Below are 21,330 nucleotides of genomic sequence, written 5' to 3' on the forward strand. Positions count from 1 at the left end.
GAGTAAACCACCAACACAAACTGAACAACTGAACTGACTGATATCGGAAGCGCGGAGCGGCGGCGCGTGGCGTACGGTGGTTGCCAACCACTGTAGGGGGGGGGGCAGTGATAGTAAGGGAGGGGAGCGGCGACCTAGCCTGACGGCGCCGACGGGCGGCGGCGGGCTCGGCTACTTCAAACGATACCTCCAAACCTCAAAGCCTCAGAGCCCGTCGGCTGACTAGTTGCGCGCGGCGCGCGAATACTGTTGCGTCAAGGAACATACTATATTTCATTAACGTTACGTTAGAACTACAAAATAAATAGAATATATTAAGTGAATGATTTTTTTTAATTCTAATTTACAAATTGTTATTTTACAAATTATTACAAGTATTTTTTCACATATTTTTAACTTTTTGAATAATTTTTTTTTTATTTTTATCTAATTTTGCCGCCCTGGGCTATAGCCCATTCAGCCCTTATGTAAATCCAGCCCTGATAACCCTTTAAAGTCAAGTTACTCACGCTGACTGAGCTGGGACCGTGTGATATGGAAGAATGTCGTTGTCCAGTTTCTCTAGTCGAGATTTTGCTATAGAAAGTTCAATTTGGAGCGCTTGAAAAATTTTATATCTTAGCTTCCAGAGAACCTAGAGCCTTCATTTTTTTTAAATTGGGGTAACTCGACGAAAGAATAACAACTAGCTAACTTTCATTGACCGGAAAAATCGGAAAATTCTGGAAAATGGATTTTTTTATTCAACATTCATTTACAACGTTAGCACTAATATATTTTGATAAATATTTTCATAAAATATTATAAATTTATGAATAAATATTAAAATATAATTATGTATGTATATATTTATTTATATACAGGGTTGTTCATTTTATTCGCCTGTGTCTGTAAGGAAAACGACTTGAATTAAAAAAAAATTTCTTAGAAATATACAAAGGCATTAACACTACAATCTAAAAATAATATTAATTATACAGGGTGCTTCAAAAAGAGTGGTATATCAAAAATATATTTTTTATGGAACACCCTACACCTGATGAAATTTTTGAATTGCTCTTAAACAATAAGCTAGACTATACTTAAGTACAGGGTGTTTTGATTTATTTCAATTTAAAAAAAATGTAAAGTTTTAGAAAAAAAAATAGGTATTTACGAATCTAAGAATTTACGAGTACCTCTGTATGTATTATTAATAAACTGTATCCCCCTACGATTTAGCACCTTCAAATACCTGTATTGATTTTTACCCTGAAATCGCTCATATTTATTTTTCTACGCTGGTGTATTGTGAAGAAACACAAAACACAAAATCACATATTATGTGTTTTTGTAGATACACATTAAAACTAGTTTTGGCCCTATAATGAGGTATGTTTTTATTTATGTTTTCAGTTTTGTTGAATGTTTTTGTTTTTAATAAATTTTTAAATCTAAAAATGTACGAATAAATAATTATAAATTTTATTACAGTAAATATCTGTTCCAATATGCTGAATAGTCTATTATAAAGATCCAAGAAAAAATTTGTCACCGATTCTTAGATTCGTAGATATTAATTTTTTTTCTAAAACCTTACATTCTTATAAAAATCGAAATAAATCAAAACACCCTGTATTTAGATGTAGAAAACTCTTATAAAAATATAGCTTATTTTTAAGGAAAATTCAAAAATGGCTCACGTGTAGGGTGTTCCATAAGAGAAAATATAACTTTAATATACCCCTCTTTTTTGAAGCACCCTGTATAATTATCATTAGTTTTAGATTGTAGTGTTAATGGCCCTGTAAATGGCTGGAAGAATTTTTAAATATCAAGTCGTTTTCCGTACAGAGACCGAGGCAAATACGATGAACCACCCTATATATACATATATTGTGCATTCTGTTATTTATTTACAAATTGATAATATATTATGAAAATATTTATTGAAATATATTAGTGTTAACGTTGTAAATGAAAGTTGAATAAAAAAGTTCATTTTCCAGAATTTCCCGATTTTTCCGGTGAATGAAAATTAGCTAGTCGTTAATATTTCGTCGAGTTACCCCAATTTAAAAAATAATGAAGGCTCTAGGTTCTCTGGAAGCGGAGTTATTGTAAAATTTTTCAAGCGCTCCAATTTGAACTTTCAATATCAAAATCTCGACGCGCGAAAGCGGACTCAGAGATCCTTCCCCCACCACATGGTCCCAGTTAAGTCAGCTTGAGTACCTTTATTTTAAAGGGTTATTACTCATTTTAAATAGATGATCTACTGTAGTTATTAATTGCAATGTAAAATATAGATGTCTATTATGATTCTGTGCAAATTTCGACTATTAATATTTATAAACAATACAGATATGATTTTTCAAAAAAAAAGTATAACTTGGGTATTATTGGTCATAGAAAGTTTACTTTTAGTTTTTAAGGTGTAGTTTACCAACTTAAAGTAAGAGTAATTTGTAATTTTTAGTACTAGATTACTTTATAATTTAATAATCTTATATTAAAAATGCGTAAAAATGATTAAAGACAAAAAAGTTATGCGATAAAATAACGGTTGACCTACCCAAAACAAACGCATGTGCCCGGTACTAGAAATTCGCTATGGATAGAATCGATTTATTTCTGGAATATAAATAAACGTACCAGGATTCGTTTTTCTAAATAGTTTTTTTTTAAATTTTCAAATCGATTTTTCTAGAAAACAGTGTATCCTATCGACTTAAAGCAAGAGTAGGTACCTTTTAGTACTACAATACCTCACAATTTAATAATCCAGCGTAAAAAATGCTTAAAAATTAAAGACAAAAAGTTATGTGATAAAATAACCGTTACCCTACCCAAAACGGACGCCTATGACCGGTACTAGAAATTCGCAATGGATGGAATCGTTTTAACTCTGGAAGATAAATGCGCGTACCAATTTTTCGTTTTTTTTTTTAATAGAGAAGCATTCTGGGCGTATTTAAGAAAAACTAACAAGACGCCATATTCAAAGAGCTCTAGCTCGCTTAGAAAGCATTTTCGGACTGGGTCAATTTGGTTAAATTGTCTTAAAATTATCTGAAGAGTCTCCTGTCTTCGTTTGTCGGTAGAGTTTCTGGACACCCTGTATATTGTATACCTACGTTGTAAAAGTAATAATCATGTTACAATATCAAAAAAGTGTCCTTTTATAAAAAACAAACAAGATTAAAATAAGTATAATGATCGAACAAAAGACTGCTTTTTTAAAAGCAAAACATTTATGCGAACAATCATTTTCTAGTGTTATGAATCAAAATTATTTTTCTTTACTTGAAAATAATGAACAAGAATTTCCTTTGCTTCCAAAAATTAATAAAAATTCGTTCTCCACTCAGCTAGGCCCACAGACCTATAAACCGTGCTCCCTATTATCTTCTCAATTATTAAATATGTAATAATTTACATGCATCGATAATAGGAGAGAAAAGGAAAACAAACTCTCCTATCAAACAATCTCCTATTCATAAATCTGTCTTTCCCTTTACATTTGGACCTGCCCAGCATTTACCGGCTAATCCACATAAACCCAATTATAAGAAAGTTGAAAATACAAATCAGTTGACAAAAACTGATTTATAATTAACCTCTTATCTGATTTTATAATTAAGCACTTATCTTGATGTAATCGAGAATAAAAATCGGTAGGCAATTAGATATTTTCGGTATATACATTGCCGAATCGGATGAGCTGGCATCGTAGTAGTAGCTGATATCGATTTAATAGCGCCATCATCCCCTAGATCCTAGATGCGCACTGGCACACGACACTGTATAACTTGTCCTACTGTACATATATTGCCATGTGCTGATTTGCTGAATTTATTGATTTATTCCTGTCTTTACTGCTCCAAAACCAGTGTTCAGATCTGCTTTGGCTTGTATAATATAAAAAAAAAATTGTTATATTAGTAATTTCGTTTTTTTTTTAATACTATAATTTGGAATGAAATGGAAGTAAAACAAGAATTTACTGAGGACACCTGTAAAGTGGAAATATTTTCTAATAAGGTGTATGGTGCTCTTTTAGATAGCAACAAAACTGATATTAAAGAGGAGCCTAATGAAGAAAGTACACGCAATCCATTTAATTATGTGGATTTAAATGAATTCTCCTTAAAAACTTTAATAGAAGAAGATGAAAATAAACTTATGATATTTGAAGAAAAACAAACAAATGAAAAGGGTGAGTAAATAAACATTTTTGTAGGTACCTACCTACATATCTACAATTAAGTTGGTACCTACTTCCCTTCATTTATCGTTCCAATTAATATAAACATAACATTTTTACTCTTATGTTATGAGGAAATGAAAATTTTCTGATTCGGAATCTTTGCGGATTACTCTTCAAAAATCTCTCTTTTAAACAATCCAGAAGGGCACCGGGCGAAATTTTTGAGCAGAAGTTTAAGCAATATTTTTTAAACAAATTCAAAAGATTACTTTTCTGTTCAGAAAATTCTTTCTAATATTTTTTTGGTCATTCTAACTCTAAACAAAAAGTTCTCCTGTTATTTTTCTCAAAAGTTGATAGTTTTTGAGTTATAAGCGATTTAAAATCTGGACATCGGAAATACGCATTTTCGAGGCTTAAAAAATTCATATGTAAATTATTATATTTGAGATTGCCAAGTACCTGAATTGAAGTTTAAACATTCAGTTTCAAGTTTGTGACGAAAAATTTGAGCTTATTTTAATATAGACCGTTGTTTTTTAATTGTTAATTATGCGCGTCCACTCGACCTTTACTCACCCGCGTCGCCGCGCGTCGTACTATACAGTGCGTCTCTGTCGCACTTTACATATTATACGTACGTATGCAAAAATTTTTAACAAATACTTGATATTTATTCAAATTTATTTACATGTATTTATTCAGTTAATTATTGCCCAATTACTTAGATGATACAAAAAACCTAAAATATATTTTCCGGAGGCGAAATAAAGGCGATCTTTTGAATCTGTTTAAAAAAATGTTTAAACAATTTCTGCCCAAAAATAAATTTCACCCTGCACCCTTCTGATTTATTTATAGGCCATTTTTGAACAGGCATACGTAAAGGAAACAAATAAAAAAAAATTTGGTACAGACCAACCCGCTTATTGGAATAGCCTTTGTGCAAAGCAAAATTGTTACTATAACCGGGATATCTAATTTCTAATAACTAACCGGGATTTCTAATAACCGATCATTGGTTGCTACTATAAATGTTTCAGGACCTCAAATTTCTATTCCTTAAACCGGGATATTCCTTTAAGAAGTATTATAATAAGCGGGTTTGACTGTAATATTATTATCTTGTATTTTGGTACTCTTTTAGATAGCTGTAAAAGTGAAATTAAAGAAGAACTTAATGGAGAAAGTACACATAAGCCATTTAATTATGTGGATATAAAGGAATTCTCCTTAAAGACTTCAATAGAAGATGAAAATCAACTTATGCTCTTTGGAGAAAAACAAACAAATAAAAAGGGTGAGTAACTAAAAATTCATGTATGTACATACCTACAATTAAATTGGTACTTTCCTCCCATCATTCTTCTTTCCATATAATATAAATAGCCTAATTAAAATATAAAAAAACAAAATGTAATTCCGTACAGGTTGGAACAAATTTTATATCAAAGTTTAGTTGAATACAAAATATATTTTCAAAAAAGTATAAAAATCATATAAGGGGATCATCGTTTAAATAATTAAAAAGGGGTCATTTTTGCACAATATTTACTTTTTAACTGATGAGGTAATTTACATTTTAATGAAGGTCATTAGGATTTTTTTCTGCTAAGTTGAAGGATAAATCTTTAACCTAAGACTTACTAAATTAATTTTTACCCCCTATTTATTTAAAATTTTATATATAAAATTTAAAAATCAAATTTGCAAAAAATTTTATTTGCCTTTTATGGAAGCACTCTAAATGATTTGATTTTATAAGAGAAATCGCTATTTTACTAGTATTAAGCAAAAAAAATTGGTTGAAACATATTTAATAATTTATGAGATATTTAATTTGTTTATTAAATGTTACTATATTTTCAATTGCAAAAAGTGGTTGTTGTCAAAAGAATATAAATCTGTGTAAGGTCTTATTACTTTTATTTTTATGTATATTTTCGATAAATGTATTGACAAATTGAAATTTCAATTAAAGTCCCCTCTAAAAATGGCATTTGAAAATTGTTCTAATTTGTTTATAATTTGTTTTTTATAACGTCGCGGGAATTAAACATTTTGAAATGCCGTTTCGATAAACGAGTTCCTATGAATTTTTCACTTATTAACAATTTTTTTTTGTCGCTTTTTTGTTCTTCTTTTTTCCTTGGAGTTATATTACTACGGGCCCTTTAAGCCTCATTCGGCGATACACCATTTTAAAATATATTTTCCTATACTTGATATTCCCTAGTGTACTTTTATCCTACTTAATTTATTTAGGAATTTACCACTAGTTAGTGGGGAGACTATATTAGGAAAAAACATAGTTTTGCTTATGTTAAATACGCGTTTCCGGCTATTACCAGAGGCGCCCGATAGGGGACAGTAAATGGTTGACCCTTCCCAAATTCTAGGGGAGAGTTGGACAAAACGGGATACCATTCTTGTTTATTTTTATTACGGAAAAAATGTTAAAGAAATTATCATATTATTATTTTTTATAGGTATAACATTTATTGAAGCACACAAAAAACATATTTTTAGCTATTTTTAATAACTGAAAAATAGTAAAAAAATATTTATTAAAGTCCTGCACATCCCGTTTTAGGGTTGGATAAAACGGGATAGGTTCACAATATTTAATTTTTTGCATAAAATTATCTAAAAAGTATATTTAAGTAGATATAAGGCTGCAAAGCAAAATTTACCTTTGAAAAAACAATATCTTTAGTAGTCAGAAACTTAAAAATAGGTCTTTTTTATGTTTTATTGCAAAATGAGAAATAAGACCTTTTATTTAGGACTAGGTACGTATATCAAAACAAAAGTCACATAAAAATATGTTGTTCTATTCTGCAGTATGAGAACACGCTTTATCGCTATTTAAAAAAATTATAGGCCAACAAGTAATTAGGTAGATAAAACGTGACATAAAAAACTGTATCCCATTTTATCCAACTTATAAGTATCCCGTTTTGTCCAACTCAGATATTTTTCAAAACAAAAAATGGCCCCTGCCTAAACGTGAAAGTAAAATTAGATAGACTACACATGAGAATATTCGTTAATGAGTGCTTAATTAAATATAATAGTCACCAGATTTCGTGTAGATATGTAGGCAATATAATGTAGAAAACAACGCACTTAAAAGTACAAAGTATAAAAAAAAATAGAGTCAAACAATTCTAAACACAACAACTTTTCATAAAATAGTGGCATCGAGGTAAAACGAACTGAGAATGTTTAAACGACGACTGAGAACAAGTTTTCGTCGTTGTCCGATTGATAGCAGCACTAGATGGGTCTCTAGACCAGGAATCCTGTTTTATCCGACTATCCCGTTTTATCTAACTCTTCCCTACGTTACTGGTGAAATTGCCATTTAGCACAATTTTTAGATTCTCCAATACTCTCTATGTAAATAACATCCTCTTTACTCGTAACGATAAAGTCGTTAGTTTTCGAGATATTTGAAGTAATTCGATGTAACCCCAGGCAACCAAACGACGTTTTTATAACGTAGATAACACGTCATAAAAATAACCAATTCACGTGTTTCTATGACGTAGTACTGACGTTGAAAATCACGTGTATTTGTCTCATCGATTTGACGTCATAATTGTGACGATTTTAAAACGTAATCGTATCTACGTTTTTTTCACGTCGGTAAAATCACGTTTTTAATACTTGCAAAAAGTGACCTCTTTCAGATGTTCCAAAATAGTGTAAAAAATAGGTACATAACATGAAACCTATAGGCCTACGTCCCATGTGTCGAAGATATAAGTACTACCACTTGTTTAAGATCGCTTGTGCGCTAGGCTAGAAGCATCATTGACTCTGCATGATTGTACCAGCCCTCACATTTTAGAATTTTCACGAGTTATATATACCTATTTACTGTGTCAAAACTGAAACAACATATATATGAAACTAATAAATAATTTATTAACAAGTTATCCAGCATACTAATATCTTAATTTAACGCTGTCTTAATATCTTCATTTAACGCTTAATTAAAAACAAATAAACATAACCTCAAATAGTTGTCAAGAAGAATTACTGCATTAAACTAACTCACTGAGCAAAAACACATAAAAATCGCTTAATTTACACGTTTCCTCAACTAAATATCTAAATGAAAAGTTTTATTTTATCACACAAGGCACAAACCACGTAAACAATAAATGAGAAATTTCTTATGAACATTTAGCGTTATCTATAGCTAAACGAAATTGTTTGGAGTCAATACAAACAAGCAAGCTCCTCCCAATTTTGTGACGTCAGACTTAGGCTGTCTGAAATTAAAACGTTTTTTAAACGTAATTTTAACGTCATTAATCTTACGTATTTAAAATCACCTACAAAAGACGTCTATATGACGTAATGTTCAAACACGTGTTATATTCAACCAAAAACTGACGTTTCCTCAACGTGATATGACGTCACTTGGTTGCCTGGGTACGGCACAGTAATTGTGATTAATGTATAGTGCCGCTTAATTTTTAGTTTCAAATATTTTGAAATCTAATGATGTTATGTTAAGAATGAATAATATACTCTTCAGTCTTAACGATAAAATCATTATTTTTCGAGATATTTGAAATTAAAAATTAAGCGGCACAATACATTAATCAAAATAACTGTGCCGTTACATGTTTAACTTCAAATATCTCAACAAATGACTTTATCGTTACGAGTGGAAAGTATGTTACTTACATAGGGAGTATTAGAGAATCTAAAAATTGCGCTAAAATGGCAATTTTGCAAGTGCCGTAGAATTTGGGAAGGGTCAACCATTTACTGTCCTCTGTCGTACGCCTCTGGTAATAGCACGAAACGTGTATTTAACATAATGTCATATGGTGTGGGTATAGTACTTCTACCAAGTATGAAAAGAATATGCCGAATAGTTTTAAAATACATACTGAGCAAAAATAGTTTTTAAATTTTAAATAAAACACCCTGCAACTCAATAAGGAGCCATATTTTATTTATGTAATTTTGGTTAAATCTTAATATTTTGAGGTATATAATCTACAACTCAGAGATTGGACATTCTTAATGAAACACCCTGTATAAGCAAAACTATTTTTTCTAATGTATTCTCCCCACTGACCAGTGGTCAATTCTTAAATAAATTAAGTAGGATAAAAGTTCGATAGAGAATATTAAGTATAGGAAAATATATTGTAAAATGGCGTATCAGCGAAGAAGCCTTAAAGGGCCCATAGTAATATAACTTCAAAGAAAAAAAAGAAGAAGAAAAAACGACAACAAAAATTTGTTAATTAGTGAAAAATTCCCAGGAACCCGATTATCGAAACGGCATTTCAAAATGTTTAATCCCCTCGACGTTATTAAAAGAACAAATTATAAACAAATTAGAACAATTTTCAAATGCAATTTTAGAGGGAAGTTTAATTGAAATTTGAATTTATCAATACATTTATCGAAAATATACATAAAGATAAAAGTGATGACATTTTATACAGATTACAGATTTATATTCTTTTGACAAACACCGCGTTTTTCCAATTGAAAAATATACATTTAATAAACAAATTAAACATTTCATAAATTATTAATTATTTTTCAACCAATTTTTTTTGCTTATTACTGGTAACATAACGCAACTTCCCCTATAAAATAAAATAATTTACAGTGCTCACTTAAAACGCATATAATAATTTTTTGCAAATTTGATTTTTAAATTTTATATATAATTATTTATATAAATAGGGGGTCAAATTTAATTAAGTAAGTCAAGGTACGTTTTTACTGTAGCGGCTGGTTCGTTCATCGCTGAAAGATTGTCGCTGAACAGGGTTGCCAGATTGGGGTATATTCCCACAATTTTGGAATAATTTGCAAGCGTCTGGAATTTTTATAAGGAAAATGGCTGGGGGATTTTTAGGGGGTCATGGTAAATTAAATTTGCGAATATACATAGAACTGTATATTCTATTCTCATATAATCGAAGACGATAGGACCTATGAACTATGAATTATTTCTTCCAGCGTCCTCTGTTCATAAATAGTATATTTGGTTTACTGTTCTCTACATTTGACTACTGATTTATTAAAATGCTGCAAAAATTTAAATTTTGTGGATTTGATCTCCAATTTGGGGGAATTTCAGTTTCTCAAGTCGAGCCTTTCTAAGTAGTTTCTAAGTAAAATCACATCTGGCAACTCTGTAAGCTGAGCAGTGATTGTTGTGTAATGCTTGGTAAGAAGCCGTTGTGACTGAAGCGTCTAGAGCCGTTGCACCGAAGGGCAGCTAGATTTTTATTGTAGTTAATAAAGAGTCCCACCAGAGCTCAATCCTTTTGATACCGTAGGTATCTGGGATGAGTCAATTTTCCCCTTAGAGGGAGTGTGAGCCATATGGCTAAATCTGGATAAAGTAAAACAGAAACAATCAATGGCAAAATTTAAATAAATTGCAAATTGCATAGCCTACCTAGTAACTAATAAGTTTAAAAGTTAAGCTGATGCATATGACACTCAAATTTAATATAGATAACAAAAATAATAAAAATACTACTTGTGCAAAGGATGCTTTCGAGCTGCTGTAAATAAAATAAAATAATAATAATCATCTACTGAATAATACGCGTATTATTCATAGGTAGGTGTAGGCTTTTGTCATTTTACGGAATTTGGGGAAAGATGCTGCAGTGTTAAGTTGTAGAGGGAGATGGTTGTAAAGTTTTTTGCGGAATATAATATAGATTTCTTTACTAACTCAGAGGACGGGGTTAGTAAATAGTCGGCAAAGGTAGAATTTCTCGTGAAGTAGTCATGATTAGGTCTTGGTGGAAAGACATGTAGATGTTTACGAATTAAGCAAACAGTTTCTAAAATATACAAAGAAGGGTTAAAATTCCGTGATCTTTGAAGTAACTTCTGCAATGTGTTGTTCTTCTGAGGCCAAACAGATATCTTATTGCTCTTTTTTGTAATTTGAAAATAATATCGAATTGGGCAGCTGTACCAGAACGTCAAAAGGAAGACCATATCGAAGATGCGACTCGAATAAAGAAAAATATGTTATTTTAGAAGATGCTAAATTGAGTTTATTCGAAACAGATCTTATAGCATAGCAAGTTGAAGATAGTTTCTTTACAAATCGATATGAAGGGATATTAAAGTTGCTGTCTAAAAAAATACCAAGAAATTTTACAGAATCAGCGGTACTGATCTGGATGTTATTAAGAGGTAAGGGTTGAAGAGCTCCTTTATAAGATAGGGGAGACTGGGTAACAGTGAGACACTTTTTTTTCATTTAACCATAAGTCCACTACTGTGACATGTATAAACAAAATTTCTTCAGCATTGTATTCTCACATGTGTTCATTACACAAGAAAAAGTCAAATTTGAAAATAGTTCGGTTTATTTAGTTTGTATTCGACACATAAGGTCAAGTTGTCATTTGTCTCAGTGTTACCCATGCATGGGTAACAGTGAGACATTATAATATTTATAGGAAAGAAAACATAAAAAAACATTTAAATTACATAATATTTATTTATATGAAAAATAAAACAAATAAAAAAACAAATTCAAGTTAAAAAGTACTTATTTATTAAAAAAATAGGGATCGGAAATAACGTACATTTATTAAACTGAAATTTGTCTCTAATGAAAAAAAAATTTGCCGTTTAGTATGACGTTAACAAACTGGCCTTGGCAATATCATCTTAATGCCTTTTACTACAAATTTTAGAAAAAAAAATACAAAATGTAATTTTTTATAACATCTGCGTAACAGTGAGACATGTCTCAATGTACCCCGTCTCACTGTTACCCATTTGCCATAAAATTTAAAAAATATTATTTTTGTTATTATAAAACTTAGTTTGCATTGCTAAACTGTGGCATCATGTTTACTAATCTACACACAATGTCATAGTAATACTAGAAAAATCTTAATAATTAACATGCTTTTATAAAAAATTCTCAAATTCCCTGTATTATTTTACTTAGTGCCCACCAAACACACTTTATCACGATAAATCCTAAACTGAAACTGCACGGCCGCCGAACATATCAGTAATCAGTAACCAGTAAATACAGCAGGCATGCATAAGTAATAATATCTCCACGTGGCGAAAAGGAGGGAAAATATTTCAAGTGTCTCACTGTTACCCATGTCTCACTGTTACCCAGTCTCCCCTAATGCTAATGTTTTATCTACGTTAATCGAGAATAAATTAAAGTTAGACCAGATTTTTATTATAAGTAGATCAGAAGTTATAGTAGCATGAAGAGTTGCAATATTTGACTATTGGATATAGAAATTGAGTCAATACTCGCAATCTTAAGTTTGTATTTTATAATAGTTCCACAAGGAAAAAGTTTTCCTGTAGTTGGCTGTATACCATGTAATACAAAAAACAGCAAATCCTTTATAAAAGGTATATTTAAAATCCCTAAAAAGGGCTACATCACAATCAGAACTAGTTTTCGACTGATTTTACCAGTCATCATCAGTGCTTACGTGAAGTTTACATGCTAACCACCAAGGTATAATTTTACAAATATATGTGGGTCAAAGCCCTATATACGTGGTCCGTTAAGGGAAAACCTTATTATATACGTTACCTAAGGCATAATGGTAAAATATTTCTAACATCCATGTTTTAATTGGCATCTTTAACCGATGTTTCCTCAACGGACCACGTATGTAGGGCTTTGACCCACATATTTTTGTAAAATTATATCTTGGTGGTTAGCATGTAAACTTCACGTAAGCACTGATGATGACTGGTAAACCAGTCGAAAACTAGTTCTGATTGTGATGTAGCCCTTTTTAGGGATTTTAAATATACCTTTTATAAAGGATTTACTGTTTTTTTTTATAATAGTTGTTACACAATCATGGGGCAAACGGTTTTGAGGCTTACAATTTCTGCCTCATCATCAGGCCCAGTACATAAAGTCTTCACAATTACAAACTACAAGCTAAAAATCACAAAAAGACAAAAATGTACATATATATATATATATATATATATATATATATATATATATATATATATATATATATATATATATACATCCCGCTATTAAATTGGCATCTTTTCACGTTGCAGTCATTTGGCATCACCTAGAAATGCTATCATTTTCTAGGTATAATCCGTGAATGTTCGCTTAGTACACTTCTTTAAGCTTGGCACCGTTGTCGGATTTTCAGTAATCCGATTTATTTATATATTTTATTCCTTACACTATAACGACAATTTGACCCCCGTAGGTCAAAAACATTGCTTAAACATCACTTTGGCAACAACAGGATGTTGCCAAGATATACATTTTTACGGAAAAGACAGTACCTAGTTAGATACATAATATCGATCGCTTCACGTTACAAGTCTTCCACTCGCACTCAGGTAAAAACCAGTTGTAGGCTCTTTTGTCTGAACGGGTCCCTGAATGAGTTTAATAATTCACTTTTATTGTGTATTTTGTTTCGTTTAGTTGAAATATCAGATTTTGTTTGTAACGAATTTCATAATAGATATTTAAATTATTTTTTTGTTAACAAAAACAAATTTTAATGTTTGACATTTGAAAAATTAATTTTATATTGCCATTTTCATGACATGGTCAATGGTTAATTGCATTTATAATAATTTAATGGGTCATTGCGAAACAATATACAGTGCGTCCATAAAGTAACGCATAAATTCATTATTTCACAAACCGGACACTTTCAGGAAAAATACCGAAACAGGTCGATTTTTATTTTTAAATTACAATTTATTGGCATACATATCATACTAGTGACGTCATCCATCTGGGCGTGATGACGTAATCGTTGATTTTTTTAAATAAGAATAAAGGGCATGTAATAGCTCATTTGAAAGGGTATGTAATTCTCTATTCAATAATATAATTGTTAATATAATTATTTATACAGGGTGTCCAAAAAATGTTATTTAAATTAAATTAATTGGTATAAAAAGATGAATGTATGTAATTTGTTTAATTCTAAATATATTTTATTGGTGCCAGCAAACATAAAAATGTTTTATTTAAAACCTAAATATTGATTTTCGCTTAAGCGTAATCTTAAACTTCCAAGAGGCAGGTGGATGACAGCTCTAACATTTAATTTTCTGACAAAAGTAAAACGAATTTTGAATTAAATAAGTTACATACATTTTTCTTTTTGTCTCAATTAATTTAATTAAAGAATTCTTTTTGGACACCCTGTATATATAATTATGTTATTGTTTGTATTAGTAAATAGAGAATTAAATACCCTTTCAAATGAGCTATCACATGACCCCTATTCTCATTTAAAAAATTCATCGATTACGTTATCAAGCCCAGATGGATGACATCACTAGTATGATATGTAATATGCCAAAAAATTGTAATTTAAAAATAAAAATCGACCTGTTTCGAAAATTTTCCTTAAAGTCGCCGGTTTACGAAATAATGAAATTATGCGTTACTTTATGGAAGCACTGTATGTTACAATGTGTAAATTTTTCAGGAAACGTAAAAATCTTTCCATTAGTAGTTAGAGATTCTGATAGTAATACTATATTTTATATAAGTATTATGGGTTATAAATGCATCTATTATATCTGAAAGACCAAAAAAGTTTAAATGTTGCTTATTTTTTTGATATTATGTTTTAAAGTTTGTGGACTTATGTTGTTTTCGAAATGAAACCATAATTGGTAAAGTTTTTTCTTTATTCTCAACAAGAAACAGTCATAATACGGACAACGCACACATCTTATGGAAAATATAATGTCACTCAAATTCAATAAAATTTATACGAATAGATCCGTTTTAATTTACCGATCAAATCTTATCATTGCGCCAACTCTTAATTATGATTAATTACGGCGCAAATTGCAATTAAAGTTTATCGAAATCACATTTTTGGAGTCCATAAAGTGTTAAAAGTGTTAAAGTTACAATCATTATTGCTCCGAGTGCTATTCATAAGAGCTTAAATCCCGCTGGGCCTAAGCGGATTAGTGAAACTAATCCGCTGATTTATGGAGTACCGAAAATCTGGGTAGTTTAAAATATTTTTTCTCTCTCTAACTTATGTACCTACCCATTTGATTTCAGATTTATTTGTATCAATTTCTGCTCTTATTTTTGAAAATAGAGAGTTGGCGCAATGATAAGATTTGATCGGTAAATTAAAACGGATCTATTCGTATAAATTTTATTGAATTTGAGTGACATTATATTTTCCATTAGATGTGTGCGTTGTTTTCGAAATGAAACCATAATTGGTGAAGTTTTTTCTTTATTCTCAACAAGAAACAGTCATAATACGTAGAAATTTATACTAAATTTAAAATCCAGATTCAGTAGAAATAAACAAACCAAGACACGTTAAATGCTACTAGGAGCACTCCCGAATCATAATTATTTACAATGTATTGTTATATTTCTATTTGATATGAAAATTAAATTTTGATGGTTGTAAACAGGATTCAATTTAATATAAAATATTTTCAATTTTCTCAACCACGGGCATATAAATTTAGAACACCCTGTATACAACAAATTGTTATATTTAATTTTAAGAAGTGATTAGACGGAACTCGGGACAGTGCGCTTAAAATAAACAAAGTGAATGACGCGTACCATTATCGTTCTTCTCGGAAGGTCGATCATTAGCCTATGCTAAATAAAACTCAGTGAAATAGATGATAGTTCATTATCGTTTTTCGCGGAAGGTTTCGATCATTAGCCTATGCTAAATAAGACTCATTTGAAAGAGAGAATAGGTCATTAAAATTTGTAAATAGTAGAAAGTGATTTTAGAATGGGAATTAAATATTTTCTTTTGAAATCCATTAAGCATATTTAGAAAGATTAAAAATTGGTTTTTGAGGAATACTGAGAATGAGAGTTGGTGGTGGAAGGTTGATTTGTGAATCTGGAAGGGATATTGAGAAAGTAGGTGAATGAATGACAAAGTGGGATCAGAATGTTTTGAGCTGTCGAGAAGTGAAGTCGAGTAGTAGACGGTAGTGTTCGAGGAGTGAGAAAGCCGGTAGTTCCGTGAGTGTGGAGTATCTATCGTGGAACGAGAAGTAGGCCAGGTCGAGAGTAAAAGAACCTCCTTGAGCCCAGAGTGTCCCGGTAGCTGATAGCAGTTTCGAAAAAGGTAGAACACAGCATCACGACAAAAGCAGGAACGAGAGCTATTCGAGCTAGTTTTTCAAAGGAGAACATCACTGGAAGCCAGGACGAGGTTTGATCGCAGCCAAGGATAGCAGGAAAGGGTTTTGTGTGAGGACATTTTCAGTTCACCAGGAAAAGGTCAGTCTCATTTGTTTGGACATGAATGTATGGGTTTTTCGTATTAAATTCCACATAAAAAATTGAATAACATAATCAATAATATCAGAAAAGCTTCATCAAACTTAAATAGAGTTGTCCCTAATAACTCCTAATAGTTAAATGTTAATAAAAACTTTCAATAGAAAACCAAAAGGAAATAAAATTCCCAGTTGTAAATGTTATGTTTAAGAATAATAAGAAATAGCAAATATTAAGCATTGATTGCCTTTTGAATAAAATAAAAAATATTTTGATTATAATTGTAACCCATATTTGTATTTTTTTTTACTCTTTTCTTTTCTATCCCGATTAGGAACCATTAAGAAATATTCAGAAGCCACGAAAGTAAGTAATTAATTTATAATTCGCCCTGAGATTGAAAACATATTGATATGTGATCTGGTTAATTAATTAGATTAGTATTAATACATTGATTAAATTAAGTGACATATAAGAATATTATCTCATATCAATAATCAAGATCACATCAGTATATACATTGTAAATTCCAAGTCATGATTTCCAAAGTTTACACATTGTAAATTATGATTCGGGAGTGCTCCTAGTATCATTTAACGTGTCTTGGTTTGTTTATTTCTACTGCATCTTTACTGTTTCTGTTAACTAATCTAAACGTAGAGATATTTTTTGAGATTCTTTAACTCTTTCAATGCTGGGGTTTGTCACATCCCACCTGTCTGTTAGTGGCAAAAAAGTTCACCTGTCGGATGCCGGGTTAAAACATGACAAATTAGATGTGGAATGAAAGCTTATAACCCAAAGATGGTACTAAAGGTGAGAAATTTGGCCTCCGACTTCAGGATAAAGAGTTGCAACCCGAAGTATTGTTCTAAATTCGCAGAAATAGTACAAACTATGTATTACTCGACGCGCCTTAGAAAGACGAGAACAAATATTTATGCCTGTCCGGTTTTATGCCTGTCTGTCCGTCCGTCTGTCAGATATAATCACAGAGGTTGAATGAAAGATTATAACCCATAGATGGTACTAGCGATTAGAAATTTGACGCGCATTAGAAAAATGAGAACAAAGAAATACTTTTTTTAGTTTTACACCACTTCCGGTTAAAATGGTGTACCCGGAAGTGACACACATAGTCACAGAAAAATATACTTGATCAATTTACGTGTATTAAGAGGTCGAAACCGAATTTTTTTAATTCTGGTTTTGATGTCATATGCGGTTAAAAAATTGTCTGGAAGTGGAAGAAACCAGTTTAATAGTTGTCCCCTTCGAGTAGCGAAAAATAAACAATACTTTGTAAAAACATTCAACATTGGTTGATATTCCGCTGTTTTCATATTATTTATTGACCTAAGTTTTTGTAAAATGCACTAGTCTTTTTTAAAGATATCATTGGACAATTTACTCACTGTTTTTGGATTTTACAAAATCGCTTGGATTGGCATGAAATTTGACATAAGCATAGCTAACATGTCAAAGAAAAAAGTGATATTGTGCCAGTGTGTGCTTTTTTCTGGGGATGAGTACCACCCCCTTCTCGAGTGTGAAAAAATATAGGTAAAAATATGTCCGTAAGTGGATAAACTAATTAAATTCCTTGTATTTTTTGTTTTTAGATGGTTTTTCGTAAATAAATCAAAAAGTAAGTATTTGATCGAAAAAACTATTCTTAGCAAATATAAAGCTTATAAAACAGTAAAAAAAATTATGTATGTATGAAGTCTGGGCACACAATAAAAACAGAGTTGGAGCTGAACAACAGTTGGTTCTTATTCGTCGAATTCCAAATCGACTAGTTCAACGTAAAAAATCCAAAAAATAACGCACTTTTCGGGGAAAACTCGCCACAAATTTTTTAAAGTGTTTAAAAAAGTTTTATTTTTGTTATTTAAAAAGTATCTATTCTATCACCATCAGCATCAAAAGTAAGTTACGCTTTAAATAAAATATGTCCCTTTTTTTGCTAAAAGAAATCGTGAAAATCACCACCTAATTAGCATTCCATATGAAATTAATAGTTACCGCCCTAGTTAATTTACTTATATTATACTGTTTATATGATCTATAAGATTTATTGGCAAGAAATGCTTATTAAAAAAAATTGGTTTTAAAATAAAAAAATTTTAATTTTGAAAAAAAATGCCTTGGTTTAAAATAACTTAAACATTAGTGATACTAAATATCTCAAAGAGTAAAAAATGTACATATCACATAAACAATACATAAGTAAATTAGGCGGTGATTTTTACATTTTTTTAACAAAAAAGAGACTTCATTTTGATGCTAACTAACTTTTGATGCTAGAAACGTTTATAAAAATACAAATAAAACTTTTTAGACATTTTATAACAGTTGTAAGTCATGAGTTTTTCCCGAAAAGTGCTTCGTTTTATGGTTATTTCATGTTAAAATATTCGATTTGTATTTTGACGAAGTAGAACCTGCTTTTCATTAAGGTGATACAGTAGCGATCAACAGGTAGCCAAAACGCGTTCCAAGATTGCGGCTGTAATTTTGAATATTTTTTCGAGATATTTGGCACACGTATTCGTAATATAATAAAGAATGGCGGTACAGAGCCGAATTTGAAAAATATATTAATATGTGGAAATTACTCTGTAATTAAATATAATATTAAAAAAACGAGCCTGTACCGCCATTAAGAAGAACAAAAAAATACACTTTCTTCAAATAAACTTTTTATCCGATGCCTAGATTTTGTGTCATTTTGGAACTACTAATGAAATACAAAATTTTAGTAGTTCCAAAATGACACAAAATCTAGGCATCGGATAAAAAAGTTCATTTGAAGAAAGTGTATTTTTTTGTTCTTCTTAATGGCGTTACAGGCTCGTTTTTTAAATATTGTATTTAATTACAGAGTAATTTCCACGTATTCATATATTTTTCAAATTGGGCTCTGTACCGCCATTCTTTATTATATTACGAATACGTGTGCCAAATATCTCGAAAAAATATTCAAAATTACAGCCGCAATCTTGGAACGCGTTTTCGCTACCTGTTGATCGCTACTGTTTCCTCTTAACTACAACTCTACTTTTACAGGGTCTACAGACTTCATACATACACCATTGTTTTCACTTTTTTATACGCTATATTTTTGCTAAGAATATTTTTCGTTAAAATACTTTTTGAGTTTTTTTCTAAAACCGTCTAAAAACGTGACTTTTTTGTTGAAAAACGAACATCATATATTCACTTGCAAATAACTCAAACAGTATGTTAAGAAAAAATCTATAGAACAAAAACTAGCTTAGAATTACTCAGTTTATCCACTTTAGGACTTATTTTGAATGTATGTCTTTTCACATTATAAAAGTGGTTGTACTAACTCCCAAGGCAAAAGCACACGTCGGCACAATATCACTTTTTCTTTGACCTGTCAGCTATGTGCATACCCAATTTCATGTCAATCCAAGCGGTTGTTTAAAATTCGGAGGTTTTGCAATATTTACCGTGAGTGGATGGACTACAGATATATGTATATTAGATAAAAATTATAGTCTCAGCGAATCTTTGAAATATCTCCATTCCTTTGAAATGTTACATTTTTTAAGCCTTGAGGGAGTAGGCGCAAAATTATGACCAATGCTATTTAAATGCATTCAGTTTATTCGAATCCTGAGAAAACTAATAAGAATTTTGGAAAAATTTAAACGCAGAATGAAAGATTACATTATAACCGAGGGCGAAACTCTCTAAAAACTTTTATGTTTATATTGATAAGTGAATGGGTGAAAAAAAAGAAAATTTAGTGTGATTTTTTATTTCAAATATTTAATTCAAAAGAAATTTTTGTTTATTCTATTCTTTTTGACATGAGGCTGTATTTGATTTCTCTATGTCATTGTATGCTATTGGTTAGTTCCTATCATTTCAGCCGACGTACGTCACGATTGGATCAATAGGGCCGAACATACATAACTAAGGCCCTTTTGGCATGATGCTGTATTATTTTGAAGTCGATACAGCCTGAATATTTTTTTTTATTTTTTTACGTTCTATGTGATTAAAAAAATTAAGAATCACCGCAATTTTAGCCCACCACCCCCTTCCCCTTTCCCCACATCAAAAAATGTCAATTTTTCGATTTTATTTTTTTTTAAGTTGGTTTGTAATTAAATTATAAATTACAAAAAATTCACACGCACAGCTGAGGCTTTTACAAAACATATATTTTTATGGACCCGAAGGTCGAGTGTACATAACCTCAATGTTTTTTGTTTTTTTAATAGGTACGTATAACTTTTTTTGGCGATGGCTGCATGTCTAATTTTTTTGCGTTTTGTGAATTTTATCAAAATCTGTATTTCTGACTTTTTTCAGATTTATTCGTAAGGTGCGCCATCTTCAAAAATCCGGAAAACTGGTTTTTTCGGTAGTTTTTTGGGATTTTCTCCATTTTATATACTTCAAAATAGACTAACTCAAGGTTTTTTATAGGTTACGTATATATAATTTGAAATAACTGAGTTTTTAGGGATATTCAAAAATTGTGTAAAACACCTAAACCCCCCAAAAACTATGTTTTTTCAAATTCTTAAAAGTTTCTTAATTCTTTCGTACCCCATGAAGTTAAATTACAAAGCCATTAAAATATAACTAGAGGTGATTCATACCTACTTACCATCTCAATTGAATGCAATCATCGGCAAAGCCATATTTTAGTGTCATTGTGTCATCCCCAAAAATCTACCTGGGTCTTAAAATGCAGGTATGCATACTTGTTCCGTTATAACTCTTATCTTTTAAAATTTTGTAGTAAAAGCATTTCTATAGCTATAGTGAGTTTATTGCCCTACCTCTTTATGTGGCT

The 21,330-nt window shown here is 30.7% G+C and overlaps 1 protein-coding gene across 1 annotated transcript in view; it reads left to right on the forward strand.

Moving 5' to 3' along the window:
- The first annotated feature begins 1,948 nt into the window (after positions 1–1,948).
- LOC114340000 (zinc finger protein ZFP2-like) overlaps positions 1,949–21,330 on the forward strand; it is a 39,892-nt gene continuing 20,510 nt past the window's right edge. Inside the window, exons 1-2 of the mRNA XM_050653457.1 lie at positions 1,949–4,198; positions 5,337–5,489. Coding sequence (XP_050509414.1) covers positions 3,964–4,198; positions 5,337–5,489 — 388 coding nt within the window. The 5' untranslated portion in view covers positions 1,949–3,963. The remainder of the gene's footprint in view (positions 4,199–5,336; positions 5,490–21,330) is intronic.

This window comes from Diabrotica virgifera, chromosome 6 (genome assembly GCF_917563875.1).
Source record: "Diabrotica virgifera virgifera chromosome 6, PGI_DIABVI_V3a".
Taxonomy (NCBI): domain Eukaryota; kingdom Metazoa; phylum Arthropoda; class Insecta; order Coleoptera; family Chrysomelidae; genus Diabrotica; species Diabrotica virgifera.